This window comes from Cetorhinus maximus, chromosome 20 (assembly GCF_964194155.1).
Source record: "Cetorhinus maximus chromosome 20, sCetMax3.hap1.1, whole genome shotgun sequence".
Classification (NCBI taxonomy): domain Eukaryota; kingdom Metazoa; phylum Chordata; class Chondrichthyes; order Lamniformes; family Cetorhinidae; genus Cetorhinus; species Cetorhinus maximus.
Genome location: NC_135898.1, coordinates 40,187,405 through 40,211,291, shown reverse-complemented (window position 1 = coordinate 40,211,291; position 23,887 = coordinate 40,187,405). Strand labels below are relative to the sequence as shown.

At 44.5% G+C, this 23,887-nt stretch overlaps 1 protein-coding gene across 1 annotated transcript in view; it reads right to left on the bottom strand.

The window, feature by feature from the left end:
- pcdh15b (protocadherin-related 15b) overlaps positions 1-23,887 on the bottom strand; it is a 1,616,824-nt gene that overhangs the window by 525,915 nt on the left and 1,067,022 nt on the right. Inside the window, exons 18-19 of the mRNA XM_078565941.1 lie at positions 8,053-8,187; positions 7,578-7,727 (exon numbers count right to left, since the gene is read on the bottom strand). Of these exons, the coding sequence (XP_078422067.1) occupies positions 7,578-7,727; positions 8,053-8,187 (285 nt within the window). The remainder of the gene's footprint in view (positions 1-7,577; positions 7,728-8,052; positions 8,188-23,887) is intronic.

The following is a 23,887-nucleotide window of genomic DNA, read 5'->3' as shown; positions in this document are numbered from 1 at the left end:
CAGAACCACAGCAATATGGCGGACTCTTCAGCGTCCTCTTAAATGGCTTTTCACCACACAGTTCAAGGGCAATTAGGGATGGGCAATAAATCCTGGCCTTGCCAGCAATGCCCGCACCTCATGAAAGAATAACAGAAAAAGATGTTTTCAGAGCCCATAGCCTATGCTACACAGTGCCTTCTGCCATTTCTTGATATCACATTGTGAATTGAATTCGCTGAAGACTGGCATCTGTGATGTTGGGGACCTCGGAGCAGCTTCATCCATTTGGCAGTAATGGCTGAAGATTGTTGCAAATGCTTCAGCCTTGTCTTTTGCACTAACGTTCTAGCTCCCCCATCATTGAAGATGGGGACATTTGTGAAGCCTCCTCCTCTGGTTAGTTATTTGATTAACCACCACCATTCACCACAGGGCGTGACAGGGCTGCAGAGTTTGATCTGATCCATTGGTTGTGGGATCGCTTATCTCTGTCTATCGCATGCTGCTCCGGTTGTTTAGTATGCATTTGGTCCTGTGTTATAGCTTCACCAGGTTGACACCTCATGTTTAGGTATACCTGCTGCTCCTGACATGCTCTCCTGCTCTCCTCATTGAACTCAGGTTGACCCCAGGCTTGATGGTAATGGTAGAGTAGGGCATATGCCGGATCATGAGGTTACAGATTGTGGTTGAATACAATTCTGATGTTGCCGATAGCCCACAGTGCCTCATGGATGCTAGTTTTGAACTGCTAGACCTGTTCTAAATCTATCCCATTTAGTGCAGTGGTAGTGCAATTTAACAAGGTGGATTCTATCCTCAGTGTGAAGGTGTGATTTTCTCTCCACAAGGACAGTGCAGTGGTCAGTCCCACCAATCCTGTTATGAACACTGTTATCTTTTCACAGCCATTCTTTATTTATTTGGTTTAAGTGGTTTTGCACTTTATTGTACCTTGATCCCATTTTAATTTTCTATTGATTAATGGCCCAGACTTTCCAGTGTCCAGATCGTCAGAGATCGGACATATGACCCAAGATGCGTACCGGGACCCCACAGACATTCCTTTGTGTAAACCTCCAAGGGAATTGCCCAGGAAGTTTGAATTCCCCTTCTCCCCAGGGCCCTCCACAAATGTCTTCAACTCTGTGTTAGAGTTGGAGACTTTGGACAATTCCTATTTACTTAGCTGAATAGTTACCCAGAAAATGTTAGCCAGAAAATCCTTGTCTAGCTCCCGGGTAACTACAGAACTGACCTCCCAATGACTCACGATGAACCCCCCACCCACATCTCCCTGACTTACCCATCGACCCCCAACCCAACCCAATGACCCTGCTAATATTCGACCACCTGACTATCGCCCTGACCAGGCCTGACTACGCTTCACCGCCTGACTACCCCCTCCTCCTACTCCCCCTCTACAGCCCCCCACCCTTTCCCCCCCCCACCCCCCCCACCGACCCGTCCTGACTAGCCCCTGAGCTGACTTCTTTTCCTGACCCGACCACCCCCAACCCACCTCAACCACCTACCTACCTCACCCATATATCCACCCTACCCACCTACCACCCCACCTGCCTGCTGCCCTACCAACCTGCCACCTGACTCAGCTACCACGCTGCCCACCTGCCACCTCACACAGCTACCAACTCAACCACCTACCCACCTCACATAAGAACATAAGAAATAGGAACAGGAGTAGACCATTGAGCCCCTTGAGTCTGCTCCGCCATTCAATAAGATTATGGCTGATCTCCTTGTGCTTCGATTTCAACATTCCCATCTAACCCCAATAACCTTTGATTCCCTTACCTAACAAGAATCTATCTACTTCTGCATTAAAAATTATTCAATGATCCCCGCCTCCACTGCCTTCTGAGGCAGAGTGTTCCAAAGTCACCCAACCCAGAGAGAAAAAATTTCTCCTCCTCTCTGTCCTAAAAGGGCCACCCCTAATTTTAAAATAGTGCCTCCTAATTCTGGACTCACCGACAAGCGGAAACATCCTTTCAATGTCCACCTTGTCAAAGCCATTCAGGATCTTGTCTTCTTCAATCAAATCACCCCTCACTCTTCTAAAGTCTAGTGGAAACAAGCCCAGTCTGTCCAACCTTTCCTCATAAGACAGCCCACTCATTCCAGGTGTCAATCCAGTAAACCTCCTTTGAGCCGTCTCCAACGCATTTACATCCTTCCTTAAATAAGGATACCAAAACTGCACACAGTATTCGAGGTGTGGTCTCATCAATGCCCTGTACAACTGAAGCTTAACATCCTTACTTTTATGTTCAATCCCATTCGAATAAAGGATAGCATTCCATTAGCCTTCTTAATTACTTGTTGTACCTGCATACTATTTGTGAGTCATGCTAGAATACCTAGATCGTTCTGCACCTCAGAATTATGCAGACATTCTTCATTTAAGTAGTACTGTGCTTTTTTATTCTTCCTGCCAAAGTGAACAACTTCACATTTTCCCACATTAAATTCCATTTGCCAGATCTTTGCCCACTCACTCAACCTATCTATATCCATCTGCAACCTTATGTCCTCTTCAAAACATACTTTCCTACCTACCTTTGTGTCAGTTGTAAATTTAGCTACCATGTCTTCACTCCCCTCATCTAAGTCATTGATGTAAATCGTAAAAAATTGAGGCCCCAGTACAGACCCCTGTGGGACGCCACTCGTCACATCCAGCCAATCAGAAAAAGATTCATTTATACATACTCTCTGCTTTCTGCCAGCCAGCCAATCTTCTATCCATGCTAATATGTTACCCAATACACCATGTACTTTTATTTTCCATAATAATCTTTGATGTGGCACCTTATCAAATGCCTTCTGGAAATCCAAGTATAGTACGTCGACAGGCTCCCCTTAATCCACTGTGCATGTTACTCCTTCAAAAGAACTCCAACAAATTGGTTAAACGTTATTTTCCTTTCACAAAACCATGCTGACTCTTCCCAAATGCCTTGAGCTCTTCTAAGTGCCCAGCTATAACCTCCTTAATGATCGATTCTAATAACTTCCCCATGACAGACGTCAAGCCAACTGGCCTATAGTTTCCTGCTCTCTGCCTCTCTCCCTTCTTGAATAGAGGGGTTATATTTCCTACTTTCCAATCTGGTGAAACTGTTCCAGATTCTAGCGAATTTTGGAAAATTAACACCAGCGCATCAACTACCTCATTAGCCACCTCTTTTAAGACCCTAGGATGTAGTCCATTGGGACCCAGAGCCTACAGCTCCATCAATTTGCTCAGTACTGTTTCCCTAGTGATTTCAATTTCACTAAGTTCCTTTCTCCCGTTCACCTCCTGATTTGCAGCTATTACTGGAATGTTTTTGTCCTCTATAGTGAACACAGAAGCAAAATATTTGTTCATTTCTTCTGCCATTTCCTTACTATCTACTTTTAACTCCCCATTGTCACTCTCTAGAGGACCAACATTCACTTTACTTCCTCTTTTCCTTTTTAAGTACCTGTAGAAACTCTTGCAATCCATTTTTACATTTCTAGCTAGCTTCCTCTCACCCACATACCCACCCTTCCCAGCTGCCATTTCGCCCACCCATCACCCTAGCACCTCACCCACCTGTCAACCTACCCACTTACCTCACCCACCTATCCACCCTACCAGTATGCCCATTCACTCACTTATCCATTCACCCATTCACTGACATTCACACCAGACATTTAATCTTACCTTACGCAGCTAGTGCCGCAAAAGTGGAACTTGGCTCATCTTCCCCTCGATGCTCCAGTGCTGTGATGGAGTTTTTTGTGTATGCTCCACATTTCTGAAGAAGCTGGCTCGGAAAATCCGGCCAGAAATGCAGAACAGACTGAGGGTGCAGAAAAGTATGAGTGGAGTGGCAATCCGGCGATGATTTACTTTGTTGAAAGCATTTGTATGAATTTTGGGCCTGGTTTAAACTATAACTGAAAGTGCAACACTACAGTATAGAATTTTATTCCAAGATTATAGTGCATTATCAATCATTGAACGTGAAGAATCACTGACTCATCAAGTAATTGACAGCATCTTAAATAAAATGAAGAGGCTAGGCACAATATTGCTTCTTAACTTTAAACTCTAAACAGAGATGAGTGACAAAGTAAACATAAAGGTTTGTCAGCATCAAGGAGGTGGAACCGATTCATAGCTCAAAACAGGTGCAAATTATTAATAATAAATTTATTTGATAAAGCAAATTATTATTAGACATGTTAGATAGAATATTGAAACAATACTAGGCAAGTTATCCTGGAAGTTATCATGCCAGTGGATTACAGTCCTGAATTATTTACGGCCATATTGAACTTTCTAAGGAAGACGTTTTTTTAAAAGAGACATACACTGGAGGAATGTAAAGTGGCCACTCACTGGAAAATTCCTATGTGGATTATACTTCACCGACTAGAACATGGAATCCAAGAGAACATGGCATGTCACACTTAAAAAGGTGTCAAGGCCTACTTTAGGCAGAGACACTTAAAAGGAAGAGATGAAATGCAAAAGACTGAACTTCAATCTCCTGTGGCTGTGGTTGTGCAGATAATGGAGAATGATTGCCATATCTTAGCAGACACCCAAGTGCATCTCCTGTTGAGTTATATCTCAGGATGTGGAAATGGTCTGAGATGAAAAGAAATTGACTTTTGGCAAAAGTCATGTTTGTTTTTCCCTTCCAGGAATAATCAAGGGAATGGGTTAAGAAGTGAGCTGCAGGTCTGATCTGTGTGTATGAGTGTTCTAATGTGCTAGTGTTCTAGTCTGCTGTGAGAGTCACAGCAGAAGGAGATCAGCTAGGCACACCTACAGCTTGTAGGCAAATGGCTCTTTCTCTCTCTTTGTTGCTGGAGGCAAGTCAGTGAAGCCACAATCAAAAAGGAAATAGGACAGCTTCTTCAGCCAACCTGCAGAACTAAGTGTCTCCAAACCAACTGCTAAATTGCCAAAACCAGCTCTACCAGAATCACCCAACCTAAAATCTCAACATTTTGCCATCTACACCTCACAGACAAGCCAAAGACTGATTTGTATGTTTCCTTTCAACTATTATTTGGACTCAATTTCTCATTTCTGCTCTGTGTTTATGTGTGTTCAATTTTTATTATTTTTTCTCTGGTTTTTAGTAATGAATAAGCTTACTCTTGGACTCAAGAAAGCCTGGTTAATTTAGCTCCTTCTGAAACATAAATACATTCAGACTGGGAAAAGGTATCCATGGGGGGAAGGGATCCCTTTTAAATTAATCTTGTTGCGACCAACCGAGGAGATTGAATAAAGAAGGGGGGGCCAGCTCATTCCTCCTCCCAGGAGCTGAACAAAATTGGTATCCCGTTCGGGAAGTTAACAAATTGGGGGACCACACCCAGGGACCGGTCAAAACAAAATTTTTCTGTGCAGTACCTGCTTATCAGGTGTTACATGACCTCCTACATGCCAGGAAGGATGAACGTGTTCATTATGAGCCTGATATGTGCCACCTGGCACAGGGAAAAAACAAGGACGTCCAGGACCTCAGAGGCATTAAACCCTTCATTTATTCAAATACAACAATGTTGATAATGATGATGTTGACCTAAGCGGCAAAACATCCATTTGAAGCCACCTTTATAATGTTGGATTCCCTGAATGAAGGTGGCAAAATGTGGCCTAACAGACAGTTTTTTTGTAAGGAAATACTGCAGGCTGCAACCAAGAAGGTTACTCTTTAAAATATTCTTACCTGAACGTAGAGCTGGCAGGATCCTCCAGAACCCATACTAAAGCCACATGGGGCCTCTGCTGGCCACCATGACCTCGAACCCAGCCCCCCTCACATCTGCCAACAAACACCCCCCTCACCCTGCCACTTCCACTCTCGTTGATCCTGGCCTCTGCCCTGCCAAATCATCACTAATGTCTCTTCCTGGGGTTCAATGAATAAGACCCAAGGGCCAGTATCATGCACACCTCAGGCCTATCCTTTCAGATGCTGAGATTATTTGCTGCGCATCCATCTTTCTAGGCCTTTTAAGTTCTTTTTATTAATGTAGCACAAAAGAATAATACATGGTCAAGCTCAACAGCAGAAAACATCAGTATTATTTGTTTTTACACCTGACGGCAAAGCAAGAGGAGAAATTTATCTGGTAAAGGTAATAAACTGCAATTGGTGGTACACTTATCTTTTTTAATGCATGAATCCAAATCACAACCTTCTCTGCTAAATAGCCCAATAAACTGGAAGGATTGTTCTTCTATGCTTCCTGACCCTGACAGAAAAAGCAAGGTTTGGGAGTTGATAAGTCTTCTCAAGAGGAGGATCTCCACATCTCAGCCCTGTACACGAAGGGGCTGGTGATCCAATGGCAGCAGGATCGTTGCTCTTTTGGCTATCTTGCACACCTGAAGCACCATTAACTGAACTTACGACGCATCAGCTCCATTGCAAAACTCCCGGTGCACAATGCAGGGAGCAAGGAGTATATTAATTGGCATCAGCTATCCCCAGAGGACCACTGCTTGCCTTAAGCTCTGCTGTCATGGCAACGCTGTAACAAGACAGGGACAACAAATTACACTCTTCCAGGATGTACCTTTGGAGGTGCTGGTACAACATTCACTTCTAAAGAGTAGTACAAAATCAGCCTAATTAGAGGTGCCAGAAAGAGTGAAAGGTATCGCACTTGAAGCCATATTTTGGGAATAGCTGAGCAATAAAAGTGCTGGTCTTCAAAATTTTGCTTAATTTTACAGTGATGCCTCACAATGCATTTTAACATTTCTTTATTGTATGGACCAGTGCAGAATGACCCTTCACAAAACAAAAAACTCTTTAAACAGATCATTCATCTAAACTGACTGAGCTACCTTAATACTGATTAAGGACTTTTCCAGTGTCGCTGTGCAATTTGCCTCCACCTTTTTTTCCCCTTTTCTTAGCTTCCACTTTCTCCTTTTCCTTTTGTTCACCTTTTCTTTCTGTTTCTTTGCAAGCATGGATAAAGAAAGGAAAGCCCTTGAAGACCCAAATGGAGATCAGAAATGAAATAAACATGAATGATGAGCTGTCCCAAAGTCCCATTGGAGCTCAGTGGATGAGGAGAGAGAACCTTAATGTTGCAGACCAAATCAGTACGAACATTAGTGACTGAAATTTTAACTAAATCACTGTGGACCAATGAAGAATATAAGAGATAGGAGCTGGAGTAGAACATACAGCCCGTCGCACCTGCTCCACCGTCATGGCTAATCTTGTGCTTCAACTCCATTTTCCTACCCACTCTCCATATCCCTTGATTCCTTGAGAGATGAAAAGCCTGTCTACTGGTCAATTGTGGACCACTGCGATGGCAGAGATACAGTCAGTGCTGCAATTACCTCTCTTAAGTATGCCAAAAATCTGCTAACTTTGAATATTTACATTTACATTCATGGCAACAATGTCAAACAAAAGGATCAAAAGAATTGTTAAAAGATAGAATGTATACACAAAATGCATTTGCTCAAAATAATCTTGAATTGATTTGAACAATGACTGCATATTACATTGAATGAATTTCATTTTGCAATACAGCAGTTTTATATTGATTACCTGTATGACAGATTCTCCAGGTTTCATGTCAGTGTAAACATTCACTTTGTAGGAAATGTTTTGAAAAATCGGAGTGTTGTCATTTGCATCGATCACTAAGACATTGACAGTGACTGAAGTACTCTCTTGAACACCATCAGAAGCAGTCATCTTCAAGAAATAAAGAAAGGAATACATTAGTTGAGCATTCTAATGTTGGCTAGAAAGAAGCACTGAAAAGTGTTTTTTTAAAGTAATTGCCACTTCAATTATATAAATGTAGCATAACAGCAATCACATAACAATAGATATTTTCAACACCAAAACCAATTTAGCTTTTGCTTTAGATGTAATGAGAAATAAAAATCAGCACCCAATCCTCACTGACTATTTGGATTAACTGTCTGTCCAACCATCTAGGTCATTTTAATTTCCTTTCAGGTTGCTTATTGTATGACATGATTTGTATAGAAAGGAAACAAGCAATGTGTCTTACTGTAAAAGTGTAATTCTGCTGACGTTCCCGGTCAACTGGTTCACGTAAAGTCAAATAACGGGTTATTCCAAAAGGAGTTACGGTAAAAGCTGTGACAAAGTCGCTTAGTGAAATCCGCAACCTTGGGTCTTTTGTCTTGAGAGAAACAAAGGGTGTGGTCAATTCAAGCAAACATCAGAAATTTCATTTCTTTTAGAATATTTTATTCTTACTCATTACTAATATTGAAATGCAAAACATTAACTGTGCATTATCTGTGGCTGCGACTAGTTGTGCTGCATGATGTTGTACCTCTGGGTTGCTATGCAGCAATGAGTCTTCAGCTGTTCTCATTTGAGCCGTTGCTATCTGGCTTGTTTGTTTCCAGGTCTAATATGGCCGGATACAGCAAACATAACAAGCAACAGTGTGGGAAGGAAAGACTTGGCTTTAAATATTTCAGCTGAGCTGCTTCCATAAAAAGTATTCATTCTCATTCCAAAAGGATTGTAAGTGACGAATTATGAATTTCAATAAACCATTGCCAATAGCAGATTGACATGATTAAACAAACAGGTTTAACACTAGCGGTTAGCTTCTTAGGTTTTGATAGTCAGCGGGCCAAGGTACACAGACCCAGAAGTTTCTAATGTTCTGCAACACCAGTTTGGGCTGAGTCAACTGATATCACCAAAGGCACCATAATTGGACACAGCACCTCAGGTTAGGGAAAAGGAAAATCATCCAACGTTGTGACTCCTGACCGCTATTTATAATGGAAATGTGGATTTATAGAAGTTGGGTAAAGACAGGATTTGGCTTAATTGTGAATGCTGATTGGTAAACTAATAACAGGAAGGCTCACATCTGAATGATGGCCAATTTGGCAAGGCAACAGCTATGTCAAGTAGACAACACTCAAGAGAGGAGGAAAGGGTAGGAAACTGGCCAGTAAAAAAATGAAACTTAAAAAAAAAACTGTCTGGTGAATGTGTTGGAATGTTGCATATTTCACAGAATTAGCTTGCATTGTGCAACTATTATGCCAACCACATGTAATCGCTTAAAAGTACTTGTGTGTCCTTTAACCAGTAATTGCTCAGTTACAATGCTGCTTAAGAACCATGAACATGAAGCATTAATTTCAATCTAAATAGATTTTACAAACAAGTATTGTTACATTAAGAATGTACAAGGCAGGAATCTGTGACTGAATAACTTTTTTTTTAACAAGCTGCTCATTAACTGGCTTGTAGAGTTATGATAAGTGCAGTCTGAAAATTCTTTGAAAAAAGACCAGAGTAATTATTCTGGAAGAAAAGAATTGCATTACCACATCAATAGAATTGGTCTCTATAAATCTGAACAGGTTATTCATCCTTAATAAATCTTCAGAGTGAGCAAGACTGGGATTCAAATGTGCAAGCACTCAACCACTTTAGCAACCATAAACATCGCTCCAATTATCCATCTTTACACTTGCGCTGAAGATTGTGTTTCACCTTAGGGAACAATTCTATGACCACTCACAATTGGTACTCAGCCAAGAGGCCACTTGTGTGTCAGTTTACCTGTCAACTGGGAACTCAATCGTGGAAAGTGTAAAAAAAGTGTCTGATTCTGTCTTCTTCTGATATCTGCACATGTATAAATGCTGTCAAGGATCACTGATTAGCAATCTGTAGTAGAAACTGTGATTTACTTTTTTTTTGCTTCTCCTGAAGCTGGGGGATTCTATGAGCATTTATAGTAACTTTACCACAGCTCAGGTTGGGATTAGCCAGCTCAGCATCCAGCAGTGATCAAGAGTGGGATGTTATGATCCCAGCTGATGTTACTACTGCACAAGCCAGATCCCAGGTTGGAACCCGGCTTGATAGATCCTAACTTTTATCTTTAGTTTAGAACATGGAGGAAGGGCGGCTACTGAACAGAGTCTCAGGAGTCGGCTGATGCACTTTAAAAAAAGAATAAAACATTTATTGAACAAGAAAAGATGAACTATACTACAATATTCCTTCACCCACAAATATACCTTTACAGATATATGCAGGGCAGAATTTTCAGTTTGACATGCAGAGCCCTCTCTCCCCCCCCCCCCCCCCCCCCCACCGCACGTCTGCATGTAAAATGACCCGCGGTGACATCGGGCGAGCATCCCGATGTCACCTCACGAGATAGCGATATTTTGCTGGGCGCGCGCGCGATGCAGTCCGACGCGCGCTCACCATTAATTAACGGGCCACTTAAGGCCCTTTAGCATTCAATCGACACTGATTTTTCGGCGCCCGTGCAATCTTCGGGTCAGCGCACGGGTGCGACGGGCAGGCAGGTAGGAGACATTTGTACAAACCTAATCCACGGGCGGGATAAGAGGGCTCAGTGGGGTCGTGAATCTGCTCTATGAAGTACTTACTGTTGAAAGTTTTTTAAACTTGCCTGTGTGATCTGCAGTACTTCAGAACACACCCCAGGTGCTTTTTCTGCTCTCCTAACCTTCAGGTCAGCACATCTTTTCCAGGCCTGCAGGTTTCAGGAAGCCTTCCCTTAGCCTGGATATGGGAGCTGATCTGTCCACTGGAGGCAGCTCCTTTGAGGACGAAGGGAGGGCTAGAAGGGGGAGGTGGCCAGGAGTGTACATTCAGCCTCCAGGGGAGCCACCTGTGGGAGGAGAGGCACAGGCACAAGGGGCACAGGGCCAAGAGGTAGTCCAAGGCGGAAGGGGCCGCAGAAGACGTCACTATCCTGCTGCCAGGGTAGACAGGCGGCGAAACAGTTACCTCAGTATGTCTGAGGTGCAGTGCTGAAGGAAGCTCCGTCTCTCGAGGGAGACAGTCAACTATATCTGTCAGATGATTGGGCCTGAGATCTCCGCTAACTGTGTGGGCGGACGCCCCATGTCAGTGGCTCTGAAGGTCACAGCTACCCTCAACTTCTATGCCTCTGGCTCCTTCCTGTACTTGGTGGGTGATCTTTGCGGTGTCTCCCAATCAGCTGTCCACACTTGTGTCAAGCAGGTCACAGACACTCTGTTCAGGCATGCATTGACAATCTTCGACTTCCGTTGGGACCAGGCAAGCCAGACACAGTGAGCCAGAGGCTTTGCAGTGATTGCTGGCTTCCCCCACGTCCAGGGTGCAATAGACTGTACACATGTGGCCATCAAGGCACCAGCAAGTGAGCCTGGTGCCTTCGTCAACAGGAAGGGCTTCCACTCCATGAACGTGCAGATAGTGTGTGATCACAGGATGCTGATTCTGCAAGTTTATGCAAGGTACCCAGGCAGCTTCCATGACGCCTACATCCTCAGACACTCCCAGGTGCCAGGGCTCTTCTGTGCTCCAGCCCAGCTGGATGGATGGCTGCTGGGAGACAAGGGCTATCCCCTCAGAAGGTGGCTCATGACGCCTCTCCGCCATCCAAGAAGAGAAGCTGAGCAGCGGTACAATAGGAGCCACAGCACCACAAAGGCTGTGGTGGACAGAAACATCAGTCTTCTCAAGATGCGCTTCCGATGCCTGGACTGTTCGGGGGCGCACTCCAGTTACCCCCAGATCATGTCTCGGTGATAGTGGTTGCATCCTGTGCTCTCCACAATCTTGCGGTGGAAAGGGGGGGACGCAGTGGACGATGAAGACATTGACGCAGTAGCTGCGGCTGCACACAATGAGTCCAGCAGTAATTCTGAGGATGAACAGGCACAGGGAAATGCTGAGGGGATAGAAGCTGACCCGGGGCTACTCCAGGGAGGCAGAGACACCCAGGATGCTTTAATACAACGAACCTTCAGCTAGCAAAACACAGATGGACCACCAGTAAAAGCCCGGGCTGCCGCCTCGATACTCGACACCTAAGTGCAAAATCTGCTAGGTCAGCAGCACTAACTAAGGGCCTTGTAAATAAAGCTGAATGTCCAACAAATCACTCATTACACTTTTGTAAACCATGCACATGCAGAAGAAATGAGGCACCCTCAGCCATGGTCACACATCTGCATTGAATCTGTGAAGCAAAAGAACTTATCACAAAGAGAAAACAATAGTGTTAACAATCAAAAAGAAATCATAAGGACTTCATCTCGGGTCAACACAAAAGCACCAGTGAAAAACCCGTGGTGTGCCTAAGGTGCCTAATGCTTTTGTTTTCGGGTGCTACGTCTTGGTGCTACCCAGTCGCTTGGAGTGTAATCTGAGACAGCCTGCTGACTCTGCTGTCCTGTTATCCTCGATGACCTTGGCGGTCGTCCTCTGGTCTGTGGAGTCTGTGCTGGCCCCGCCTGGGAGGGAGCTGCCTGTTCCGCAGCTGGCATCTCCCCAGTTGTCGCAGTCTCACTGGAATCTACAGTTACTGGGAGAGGGGCAGAGGAGCTGCTGCCCTCATCCGGAGCGCCCTGAGAGGAGCCTGCAGAGATGACAGGCAGCTGCTGCGCCGATGTGAGGTTGCTTCGGACCTCTCTGCTCACTGTGGATGAATGGGCAATGAGCTGGAAAGCTTGATGCCCATGCCATCTCCCACATTGGCAGTGACCAGCTGAGGTCAATGCCGATGTGAGAGCTTGCTGGTCAGAGCGCATCCCCAGGAAGCCCTGGCAGGTATCCTGGAGTAGGTTCTCCATGAGAGTCGCCACTCTCTCCATGGAGGATGTTTGGCACTCGGACAAGTGGCTCACTGCTTTGGCAAGTGTCTGTGTAGACTCTTCCATCATGGAGACCATGCCAAGCATAGCCTCATGTCTCACCCTCAGATGTTCCCGCATACCCGGCCACATTTCCTGAGCCTGCTGCATCGCAGATGACTCCAGAGGCACATCATCAGGCACAGGCTGAGCATGTGCCTGGTCCCCTACAGTTCTCCGACTGCTGGCACTATGGGCACTCTCTGTCTCTGCCAGCTCCTCCAATGAGTGTGAAATGCTGTCACCACTGTGCCCCAGGACACTAGCCGTTGTTCTAATTCCCACCGAGGTGCTAGTATCTGCTCTGGTGCCTGCCTTGCAGAAATGGTGTGACGTTGGTGAGACTTCAGGGCCGTCAGGTTTGAGAGGGGGCATCTGCTGCTCCTCCTCCCGGCCGTGTTCTGATGATGCTGAAAGGAAGAACAAGGACAGTGGATCAGTTAGCGTGCAGACAATGACAAAGTTCATCCCTGTCCCCCTGGCTCATTATGCACTCAACCTTCCATAACCAGTGTCCCAGTAATGTTGCAACAATAACTAATTTAACAATCATCAGTGCTATGGCTGTTGGGAGGACAATGCTGACCTCACTTTTGGACATAATGTCCACTGTTGGACATAAATACCTTGCCGTGGCACCCCAGCCTCACCGACACCAGTAGACCTGGGCGCCTCTCCAGTTCAAGGGCCTCCTGCTCGAAACGGCTTAGTATGGAGAGCTGTGCCTGGCCGCCTCCAGTCCTCACGTGCTCAGCCGCGTTCTGCACATTCTTCTCCTGAAAAAGAGAGAAGAGCATTGATTAGGGCAAATTGTATATGGACTATTTGCGCACGGCCCACCCCAACCAGAGTGGGTCACATCAGGCTTCCGGTGCCTCCTTACCCTGCTTATGCCGGTCAATCAGGCAAAGATGCTAGGCCTGCTCCCCCTCCCCCCCCTGCCCCCCACGGGCACATGCAGCTTACTTCACATGAGGAACCACATGGTATTTCCTTCCATAGCAAGGAGGCGCAAGCACGTGCAGCGTAGAGGGCAGCAGATGGTTCGTTGCCACACCAGCTTGAAGCTCCCCTACCACCATCTCATCCCCTCATCCCCCTGACTAGGACATGTCCTGGAGTTCTGAGTCCATGCCTAGGTGTAGCTCCTCAGGTTGCCCCCAAACTAGTCATGTGGGACTCAGATCAACACATGCTGTAGGGGAAAACTCATCTCCTCATGACCCACTGAGGCTGACCTCAGCATGGGCATTATCTGCTTGCCCACCCAGCAAAAGAAAAATGCCGTCAATGATTCAATGCAGTCACGACACTGAGACTTGGAGGGTACGGGGGACGGGGTGGGGTGCTCAGAGTATAAGGCTGCCTGCTGGGTTAAATGCCCAATGCCAACATGGTACTCACCCTGCTAGAGCACAGCAAGTCATTGAAGCACTTGCGGCACTGGATCCAGATGTGCCACACCACGTCGTGGGAGCTCACCACCTCTGCCACCTCCTCCCAGGCATGTTTCATCATGTGGGGGGGCCTCCGCCTCCCATCCTGGGGGAACAACACCTCCCACTATGCTGCCACCTCCTCGAGGAGGGCAGCAAGGCAGTCATCAGAAAAACGAGGGGCGCACTGGTCCCCCGCTGACCTACCCCCCAGCCTGGCCTGCTCACCTGAACCCCGCTGCTGCGGCCTAGCACTGGGGACTGCCGGGTCGCCATTGGACCCGGCGGTCTGTGCAAGCCCGCTGCCGCCCGCCCACTCCCAATATCTTCGGGAGTCGGGAGATAGGCTGGGTAGGCCTTAATTTGCCCGCCTGCGCATGCTCCTTCTCTGCCCCCCCCCCAGCAGACGGGAAATTCTGCCCACAGGTTCGTAAGGATAACACAAGTTACAAAAGCTATCTTATACTCTCATGTTCCCAGTAAATACACGATCCATGTAAACTAATAGGCGACCTGTGGTCAGGCACACCACACTCTGAAACCAAGAGACAGATGCCACCCCAAACAGATGCTGTGGATCTCTCATCAACTGCTCTAGAACCTTGTCACATTGTTAGCCAACCAGTCTCATTGAACTAAGTCTTTCACATGAGGGTTTCCAATCTCCACCCTCAAAGGACGTGCTCTCTCTTGGCGCCTTCAGCAAGGGTCCACCTCCAGGATTTTGAACTCTCCTTCCGATGTTCCTCTCCCCTGGATTGCCATGTGCATTCAAACTTTGCCTTCCATGCACTCTCTCTCAAATGCTCAGGTGCACACAGAATACCACTGCTTCACAAGCCAATAATAAAGAGTTACAGACCTTTGACTGTTTCCTTGGATCTTTTGGCTTCTTGCAAGCCTATTTTGCTTTAAGTCTGCATTTTGCAGCTTTCTGCCTTTAAGCTTTAAGCTTGGAGCCTTTCTCTCTGCTCATTGCTTTTACTTCCACTGAATAGGATCTTTTTCAGATACCTCTCCTTGTCCTTTGACTTAGAATAAAGGCTTCTTGGGGCCTTTCTCTTTTTCCTTTAGGACCTGCTCCTTGCAGTTCCCATTCCTTGTAGACTTCTAACAACTTGGTATCTCCTTTGAGATCCACAACTCACTTGACATTCACTGTTACTTTAATTTTAGGGCAACTTATCTAAGATTCTTAGGCTTGTTTTCCTCAGCAATCTGCTAGTATGTCAGCCTGAGACAGACTTAAACTGCTTCCTCCACTTTAGAGCATAGCCACCAACTGAACTCAAGCTGCTTAACTGAACTCAAGCTGCTTTCAGTTTCTCTGTTTCTGTGAGTCTCTCTCTCTGGACCCTTGTCTCTAGGCAACAGCCAAATTTTTTCTACCTTGTGCTTTTTAACTCTTCTTCAAGAGTTATAAAACCTCATAATAATGCAGGCATCTTTTAAAATGAAACTGAAACTCAAGTTCCCCCTTTCTTAACACACAAATACATAAATACAAATTAAACTTAAACTTAAAGTTAAAACTTAAAGCTATAGCTTATTCTTAACACCACAAATACAAATATAACTTACTTAAACTCAATAGTTCCTAACAGGGACCAACTTGATCTAAATGGATTGGTACCCATTTCACATAACAAATTTACTCTCTAAACATTTAGCGGAGCTCCAATATTTCAAGGAAAGCATTCCTATCCTACTAAGTGAGTTTCACTCTTATTTTTCACATTGCACAAACTCAGACTTAGTTCTAATAGAATAATTACAGCAACAGTCTGGACTGTTATTTGCAAACCCCTCAAAACTATTTTGAAAGAAACTCAATGATTTAATATGTTAAATAAAAACAAAGAAAAGTTACTAGGAGGCCATCAAATATACATGGGACCAGTGAGTTCACTATGTGCACATTACGGGCACTTGCCAATCCTATAAAGACTCTGGTGTTTGGCTTTCACCTGGCCAGCGAGAGGCTGGGGGTAGGGCGGGTGGCGGGAGGGTAGGGGGGATGGAGGGAATAGCGAGAAGGTGAAGAAGAGGACATAACCAGAGAGTAATGTCTATTTTTTTTACTTTTGACCCTTCATGGAATTTGAGCATCGCTGACAAGGCCAGCATTTATTGTCTGTCCCTAATTATCCTTGAAAAGGTGCTGGTGAGCCACTTTCTTGAACAACTGCAGTGGAGTTGTACAGGTACACTCACAGTGCTGTTCGGGTGTTCCAGGACTTTGACCCAGTGAAAATAAAGGAACATCAATATATTTCCAAGTCAAGATGGTGTGCAACTTGTAGATTGTGGTGTTTCCATGTGCCTATTGCCAAAATTTCTGTCGGCAGTAGAGACCATGGGTTTGGAAAGTGCTGCAGCAGAAGCTTTGGTCAATTACGACAGTACATCTTGTAGATTGTACACACTGCAGCCACGGTGGCATCAATCAAGCAGGCTGCTTTGTCCTGGATGGTGTTGAGCTTTTTAAGTGTTGTTGGAGACACACTAACCCAGGCAAGTAGGGAGGTCTTGACTTCACATTCCTGACTTGTGCCTTGTAGAGGGTGGAAAGTTTTTGCGAAGTCAGGAGATGAGTTGTTTGCCACAGAATTCCCAGTCTTTAACCTTCTTTTGTAGCTACAGTATTTATGTGGCTAGTCCAGTTGTGTTTCGAATCAATGGTAACCCCCAGGATGTCAATGGTGGGGCTTCAGCTGTAATGCTGTTGATTGACAAGGCAAGGTGTTTGAACTCTTTTGTACAAGATGGTTATTGCCCGGAACTTGTGTGGTGCAAATGTAACTTGCCGATTATCTGAATTTTTAGCGAAGTGGACGTGTTTGTAGAGTGGAGAGTAAATGACTGGTGAATCATTTGTGTTCTAATATTTTGATTGCAATAGCTCGAACCACATGAGATATGGAAGAGATGATTAATAAATGCTTTAAAATTGATTCTTTTTTAATGTAAGGCAATAAAATGGAGCACTGATTACTGAAGTACACAGCACTGTTTAATTTGCTATGTTAAATAAACAGTTCTCCATGTAGTGGGAGATATTATACACAGGCTGCATATCTTTGGCTGTTCCAGCAGACTCCCTTGATTTACTTGCCAAGCCTGAATATTGTCCAGGTCTTGCTACATGCAGGCACAGACTGCTTCATTATTTGAAGAGTTGTGAATTGAACTAACACTGTGCAATCATCAATGAACGTCCCCACTTCTGACCTTCTGATGGAGGGAAGGTAATTGATGAAGCAGCTGAAAATGGTTGAGCCTCAGACAATATCCTGAGGAACTCCTGCATCAATGTCCTGTGGCTGACGTGATTGGCCTCCAACAACCACAGCCATCTTCCTTTGTGTATCTCTTTCAGCCTTCTTAACAAGAAGGCCAATATTTGTTTTCCATTAATCATCATTTTCATGGATCCCTACTGGGACTGTTACGAAAACTACACTTACCTGGTTGGAGAGCGAGAGGTTGAGAACTCCAAGTCCCGGCAGACCTCGGAGTTCGCGTGCATGCACAGACTGTGAGCAGACTGCACATGCATAGTTCTGCATTTTAAAAAACTTCTTTGTGCTACAGTTGGACCCAGTGTGCCTGTTCATGAAGAAAAATGGCACAAAACCTGGGTCATGTGACCTGAAGCACAGCACTATTGAAAAACAAGTGTCCCTGGCAAGGGATGGGGAGAGGGGACAGGGAGAAGGTCCAAAAGGAAAGGGGACAGGGAGAGGTTCCAAAACAAGGGTCCCAGACAGAGGACTGGGACAGGAAGAGGTCCCAGTTAAATTAAAAAGTAGGAAAGGGGCTGTGGTTAACAGACTTTAAGTGAAGAGGGCTCAGGAGAAGCCCTGGTAATTGAAGGAGGCTTAGGAGGAGCCCTGAAGATCCAAGAGGCAGCAGAAGGTTGGCCGGGCAAAGGTACCCCTTTGAAATAGTAGTGTCCTGCTCAGCATGACTGAAGAGCTGAAGTTGTACTTCTGAGTTGGTGTTTGAGTGCCTAATCGGGAATCCAGGGAACGTAATCTCGGGAGACAAGATTGAAATCCTGAGGTGGGCCGTCGTTGATGCTGTCCTAGTTGGAGCAACATTTGGATATAATACCCAGGTGAAGTCTTCGAAGATGAAGACTGGAATCCCTGATGAAAGAAAGACAGAGTTTCAGTGAGATTGGTTGACTCAGTGTTACTGACATCTGGGTGGGTTATTGAGAAATCCGTGGACTCTGTCTTGGTCACATCTGTCATTTAGTGTTCAGTGTGGTGTGTTTGACCACAATTTGTCTGTTAATTCACATGTGACTCATATTAAATCTGAATGTTAGAGTAAAAGATAGATATTATAACTTGTTTTATATCTTTCTGCCTTGTATGGTAAAGTTTATTTTTGTTTGTCTAAAACCTGTGGCATTTTGTGGTTTTATTTTATTCTATTAGCATGTGTCTTGAATCTCAAAGTTTGTCTACTTTAAACCAGATCTTACCAAAAACTTGGGGGTTTGGTCAAGGATCATAACAGGACCATTTGCATCCTTCTAGAGGCCAGTACACCTTATCTGACTCAGCTTAACTGCCTCTAAACTTAGGCTGAGATCCATTTGGGCCAGGGAAATGGGAAATCCCAATGTAGTGCATTTCAACCTCTGACCTCACTCCATCTATGCAAGTGATAGGTTGAGAGTTCAGTAGGAAAAAGATTAAGCTGGGTTTCTTCCCAATTCCAAGCGGTTCTGCTCAACTCCTGCTTGAGTAAATAGTGGGCGTCTGCTGTGACAGCCAAGAAGAATCAGCCCCCCCAAACAATATGTTTACTGTACACTGTACACAGAAAAGTTTATCAAATGTGGGAAATGAAATGGTAATATGTATTTTAATAATCAGTGCCCCAGTTTCATTATCTTAAACTAAAGCCATATTGCCACACAAAATTTGTCACACACACCATTGGTGTGCTGAAATAATACTTGTGCTCTGGAGGAGCCCTACAGTACCCGGCAGAGGCCATGTGAAGATTCATAGTGGTCTGCAACATGCTATCCAACCTTGCCATCATGAGGGGACAGCCCTTGTCACTATCTCTGTGGCAAGTGGCTCAGGAACAGGAACATGAGGAAGTTGAGCAGTAAAAGGAAGAGGGGAAAGAACCTAGAAGGCCTCTTTTTGGCTGGAATGTCCATTATCAGAAATTATCAGAGTGCAATACCACAACCCCAATTCTCTATGCCACACCCTACCTTAACTCTGTCACTGACCATCATGGTGTTCGCATGGTTAGTAACCAAAAATTAAAGCCACAGCAAAATAAACATTCCAACCAAAATTTATAAATCAAATCGTTCCATATTGCATACAAAAGTCAACTAACCACCCTTGTGCATCCCCTAGTGCCTGTCTTCTGTATGCTTTTGCCTGTTCTAGTGCTGTTATGCAGTGCTACCTCAGTGGCTGCAACCTCGCTAGTAGGTGTTGTAATATGCCTTTATGGGATAGCAGCATGCCATCACTAGAAGGAAGTGTGTCATATGATCCAATCTCAGAGTCACTTCGGCCTGTGAACAGAACACAGCACACACAGCTCTGCTGCTGATGTCTTCAAATGTTCTACCTTTGTATAATTGTTCTCATGTGCCTAGTCTCAACAAGTAAACACATAACGTGTTTACCCAAACCTTTGAGTGATTGGTGTTTTTATACCATTGTAAAAACACAACATGGTGATCAGCGTGGTGATCAAACAGTGTGGCAGCAAGGTTAAGTAAAGGTAAGACATGGTGAACAGCCTTAGATTGTGCTGTATGGCATGGGACGACCCTTTATATTTTTTGGCAGGCCGCAACAAGTATGCAGCGTGGAGATTGTTGAAATCACAGTGTGGCGACTGCACAGAAAAGCTTTAAAGACACAGTGCTCAAATAAAGAGCTGGTAAGCAGATGGATCCCACGTGGCGAGTGGGACAGCACATGATGAGGACCAGTATCGGGGTTATCTTAGTCAGGAAAGGCGAGTGACTAGGGTATGAACCGGAACAATAATAAGCGAGGGAGAGTCAATCAGATAAAAACAAAGTCGTCATAACAATTGGGCCAGAGAAGGTTGCGATTACAACAGGTGGCTTCAGGGGTTATTCAACAATAAATCGAATAAAACAAGGAGGAAGGTCAAAGGGATATTGTCAAAATGCCCACAAATTTCCCCAGTTTGAACTAGGATGCAGCTGACCTACTATTGTTAGGAAATAGAGACAGTTTACATAAGTTATATTGGTATTTGTGGGTGTTAGGAATGAGTTTTAGCTTTAAAGTTTAAGTTTGATTTGTATTACTGTATTTGTGTGTTAAGAAAAGGTCAATTGAGTTTTAGTTTCACTTTAAAATATGCTTGCATTTCTAATGAGTTTTTTACAACTGCTGCAGCTAAGTTAAGTAAACACAAGTGTAGAAAAAAAACAGTACTGTTGCCTGGCAACAGGGGTCCAGAGAGGCAGGTCCCTCCCACAGACACACAGGAGAAACAGTAGTTTGACCTTGAAAGCTGTTTGAGTTCAGTTGGTTTTGAAAGTAGCTGCCAGGAGAGACTGGAGGAAAGGGGACAGATAGCCGGTCCCAAGCTAAAGAGAAGACCCCAAAAATCCATGGGAGTGGAACAGGGGAAAGTCCCAAGCAGTCCTTCAAGTCAAAGTAAAGACAGAAACCTGGAAAAGGTTCTGTTAAGTGAAGTTAAGAGTGAGGGACAGAGATAAAGGCTCCAAGTTTCTGATTTAAAGAGACAAAAGCTGCAGAAAGCAGATTTAAAGCAAGAACAGCTTGCAAGAGGAAAGAAAGTCCAAAGAAACAACTGGAGGTCTGTAACTCTTTGCTATGGCATGTGAAGCAGTGGCACTGTTGACAGCTGAGTTGGTGAGAAAAAGTGTATGGAAGACAGCTTGAATGCATGTGGTGACCCAGGGAAAAGGAACATCAGAAAGGGTGTTCGAAACCCTGGAGTTGAACCCGTGCGGAAGGCGTTTCAGAGAAAGCATCAGTTTGGGAGAAGATTCCAAGGTGAGGTCTTAGAGAGTGGAGATTGGAATCCATCGTGTGAAGACAGAGTTGTGTTTGGCTCATGGTGTGACAAGTGACTGGGGGGAGTGGAGGAGGGATTCATAGGATCTGGTTGAGGTGGCATCTGTTACTTGGTTTCAGGGTGTGGTGTGTCTTGCCACATGTTGTCTATTGGTACAGGGACTGTGTACTTACTGTGGACATTAGAGTATAAAATAGCTTTTGTAACTTGTGCTATACTTACAAATCTGTATATATCTGTAAAGGTATAGTTGTGGGTGAAGGAGTATTATAATATAGTTAATCTTTTCTTGCTTAATAAATGTTTTATTCTTTTGTTAAAAGTTCATCAGCTGATTCTTGTGATTCTGTTCAGTAGCTACTCTCCACGTATCTAAACAAATAAATAAAAGTTTGGATCTATCAATCTGGGTTCCACTCTGGGATCAGGCTTGTCTAGGGGTAACCTCAGCTGGAATCATAACACTATCCAAATACAAAAAGTTTAAACTGCGCACAGAGCTAAGGTTTCTTGATTCAGGTGTGTCTGAACCAGACAAGCAAACCTTTAAAATTCACCTAGCAATTGGGAATAAATGTCTACATAGGCTGAACATGTCAGGATTAACAGAGGCTGAACATGTCAGGATTAACAGAAAAAGAGCTAAACGACCGGTAAAAGATATGGACTACATTGGAAGACCAGTTCAGAATCAGGTTAAACTTCCGTATTCATCGACTAATGTTCATGTCATTTCGACAACAGAATGCACAATCCATAGACCACTTCATCAGCAGATGCAGAGAAAAGGGTACATCCTGTGATTTTTCAAACGCAGACCTAGCAGGCAGAATTGTTGAGTTGGTGATTGCATCCACTCCTATGGAAAAATTCCAGAAAGATCTGCTAGACAAGCCCAAAATATATAACATCGAAGAGATCCTGAAGGATGAACCTAAGTACGAAGCGATCCTTGCAGGTCGACGAAGCTTACAGTTTCTAAGCACAACCCCAATTGTTGATGCACTTACTAGAACACCCAAATCCAGCAAAGCTTGTGGAAGGTGTGGCCTTCTGCATGCACTGATGAAATGCCCAGCTTTCCAGCAATTCTGTAAGGCATGTGGCAGAAGCGGTCATCGGTAATGGTAGTGCACTAGACAAAGGCTGATGCAGATGCAAAGGGCCCTGAACTGATCCAAACAAGTGGTACACAAACAGGTGCCTTTAGGCAATCAGAACGACCATCCTGTATCCTGTAAGAAACGTACTCATGAGGTGACTGACAAACCAGAAAATGACAATGATGTGCTCAATGAGTTGAAGAATGGTGAACACATGTTTCACACTGTTAATCACATGGAAAATACAGATACTGTCACGCCATCCAAAGTGTTTGCCAAGATTCTAATTACCTGCCCTAAGAAAGTTGGTAACTAACTATTGGCCAAGATTGACACAGGGTCATGTGCCAACATATAATCTCGTGAATTCTAAAAGACATGTATCCACAAACATGGAAGGTTATGGCGAAACCTGCTGCTGTGGAACTTGTGGCGTACAACATCCATTGTCTTGCAGTGCAAGTACAATCAATTCTCCTGGGCATCACAGATGTTCTACATCATGGGGACTAAATGCCCAGCGACTGTAGGTCTACCAGCATGCCATGACCTTGCACTTGTGTCAAGCCATGGAATTAGTCAGACATCATACGGCAGATCAACCTCAGAAACTACTCCTACCTGCTTAGTTCATGACCTAACATAAAAATATCCAGAATGTTTCAACAAAATTGACAGTTTCAAGGGAGCTGCGACATTACACGTGCAGAAGAATTCACATGTCAATGGATCCACCACCTAAGGGCAGCATCCACTTACAAGGCAAAGTAAAGGCCAAACTATACAAAATAGAGAAGGATGATATCAATAGAAGAGTACAAAAGCACACCAATTGGTGCAGCTCAATTATGTCTGTCATACATTGATAGTATGCCTCAATCGACGATGTCTAAACGCAGCTTTGAAACACTGTCCTTACAAAATACCCTCATTGCAAGAGTTAAATCCGAGGTTTGCAGATGCAAATTTTTTTTCGAAACTTGATGTCAAGCATGGCTAATTGTCAGTACATCTCATGGAGAAGTCTCAAGAGCTTACGACATTTTTTACCTCATTTGGATGACACCGCTTTCAATACCTTCCTTTTGGGCTATTTGTTAGCTTAAATGGACCGCATAACATGCACTGTGCCAGGATGCATCTGTATCACTGATGACATAGCTGTTGTGGGTAGAACAAAACAAGAACACGGCCATAATCTGCAGTTATTAATGCACGTAACATGTAATGAAGGATTGGTGTTCAACAGTCTGAAATGCGACATGAACGTGAAGCCGATCAATTTCTTTGGTCCTATTTATTCCAGTGCTGGCATATGTAAAAATAGACAATATTAAAGCCACGTAAACTCCTCAAGATAAGGACGATCTTTGAAGATGTCTAGGCCTCTTTAATTTCCTGTCTCCATACATTCCCAATTTGCTCAAAAAATGTCCTCGCTAAGGGAATTGTTGAGAAAAGATGTGCCTTTCCTGTGGCACAAAGGCCTCTTCAAAGCACTGAAACAGTCATTATCAGAAGCATCGACATTGTAATTTTGCAATCCTAGGGAGACAACTACCCTGCAG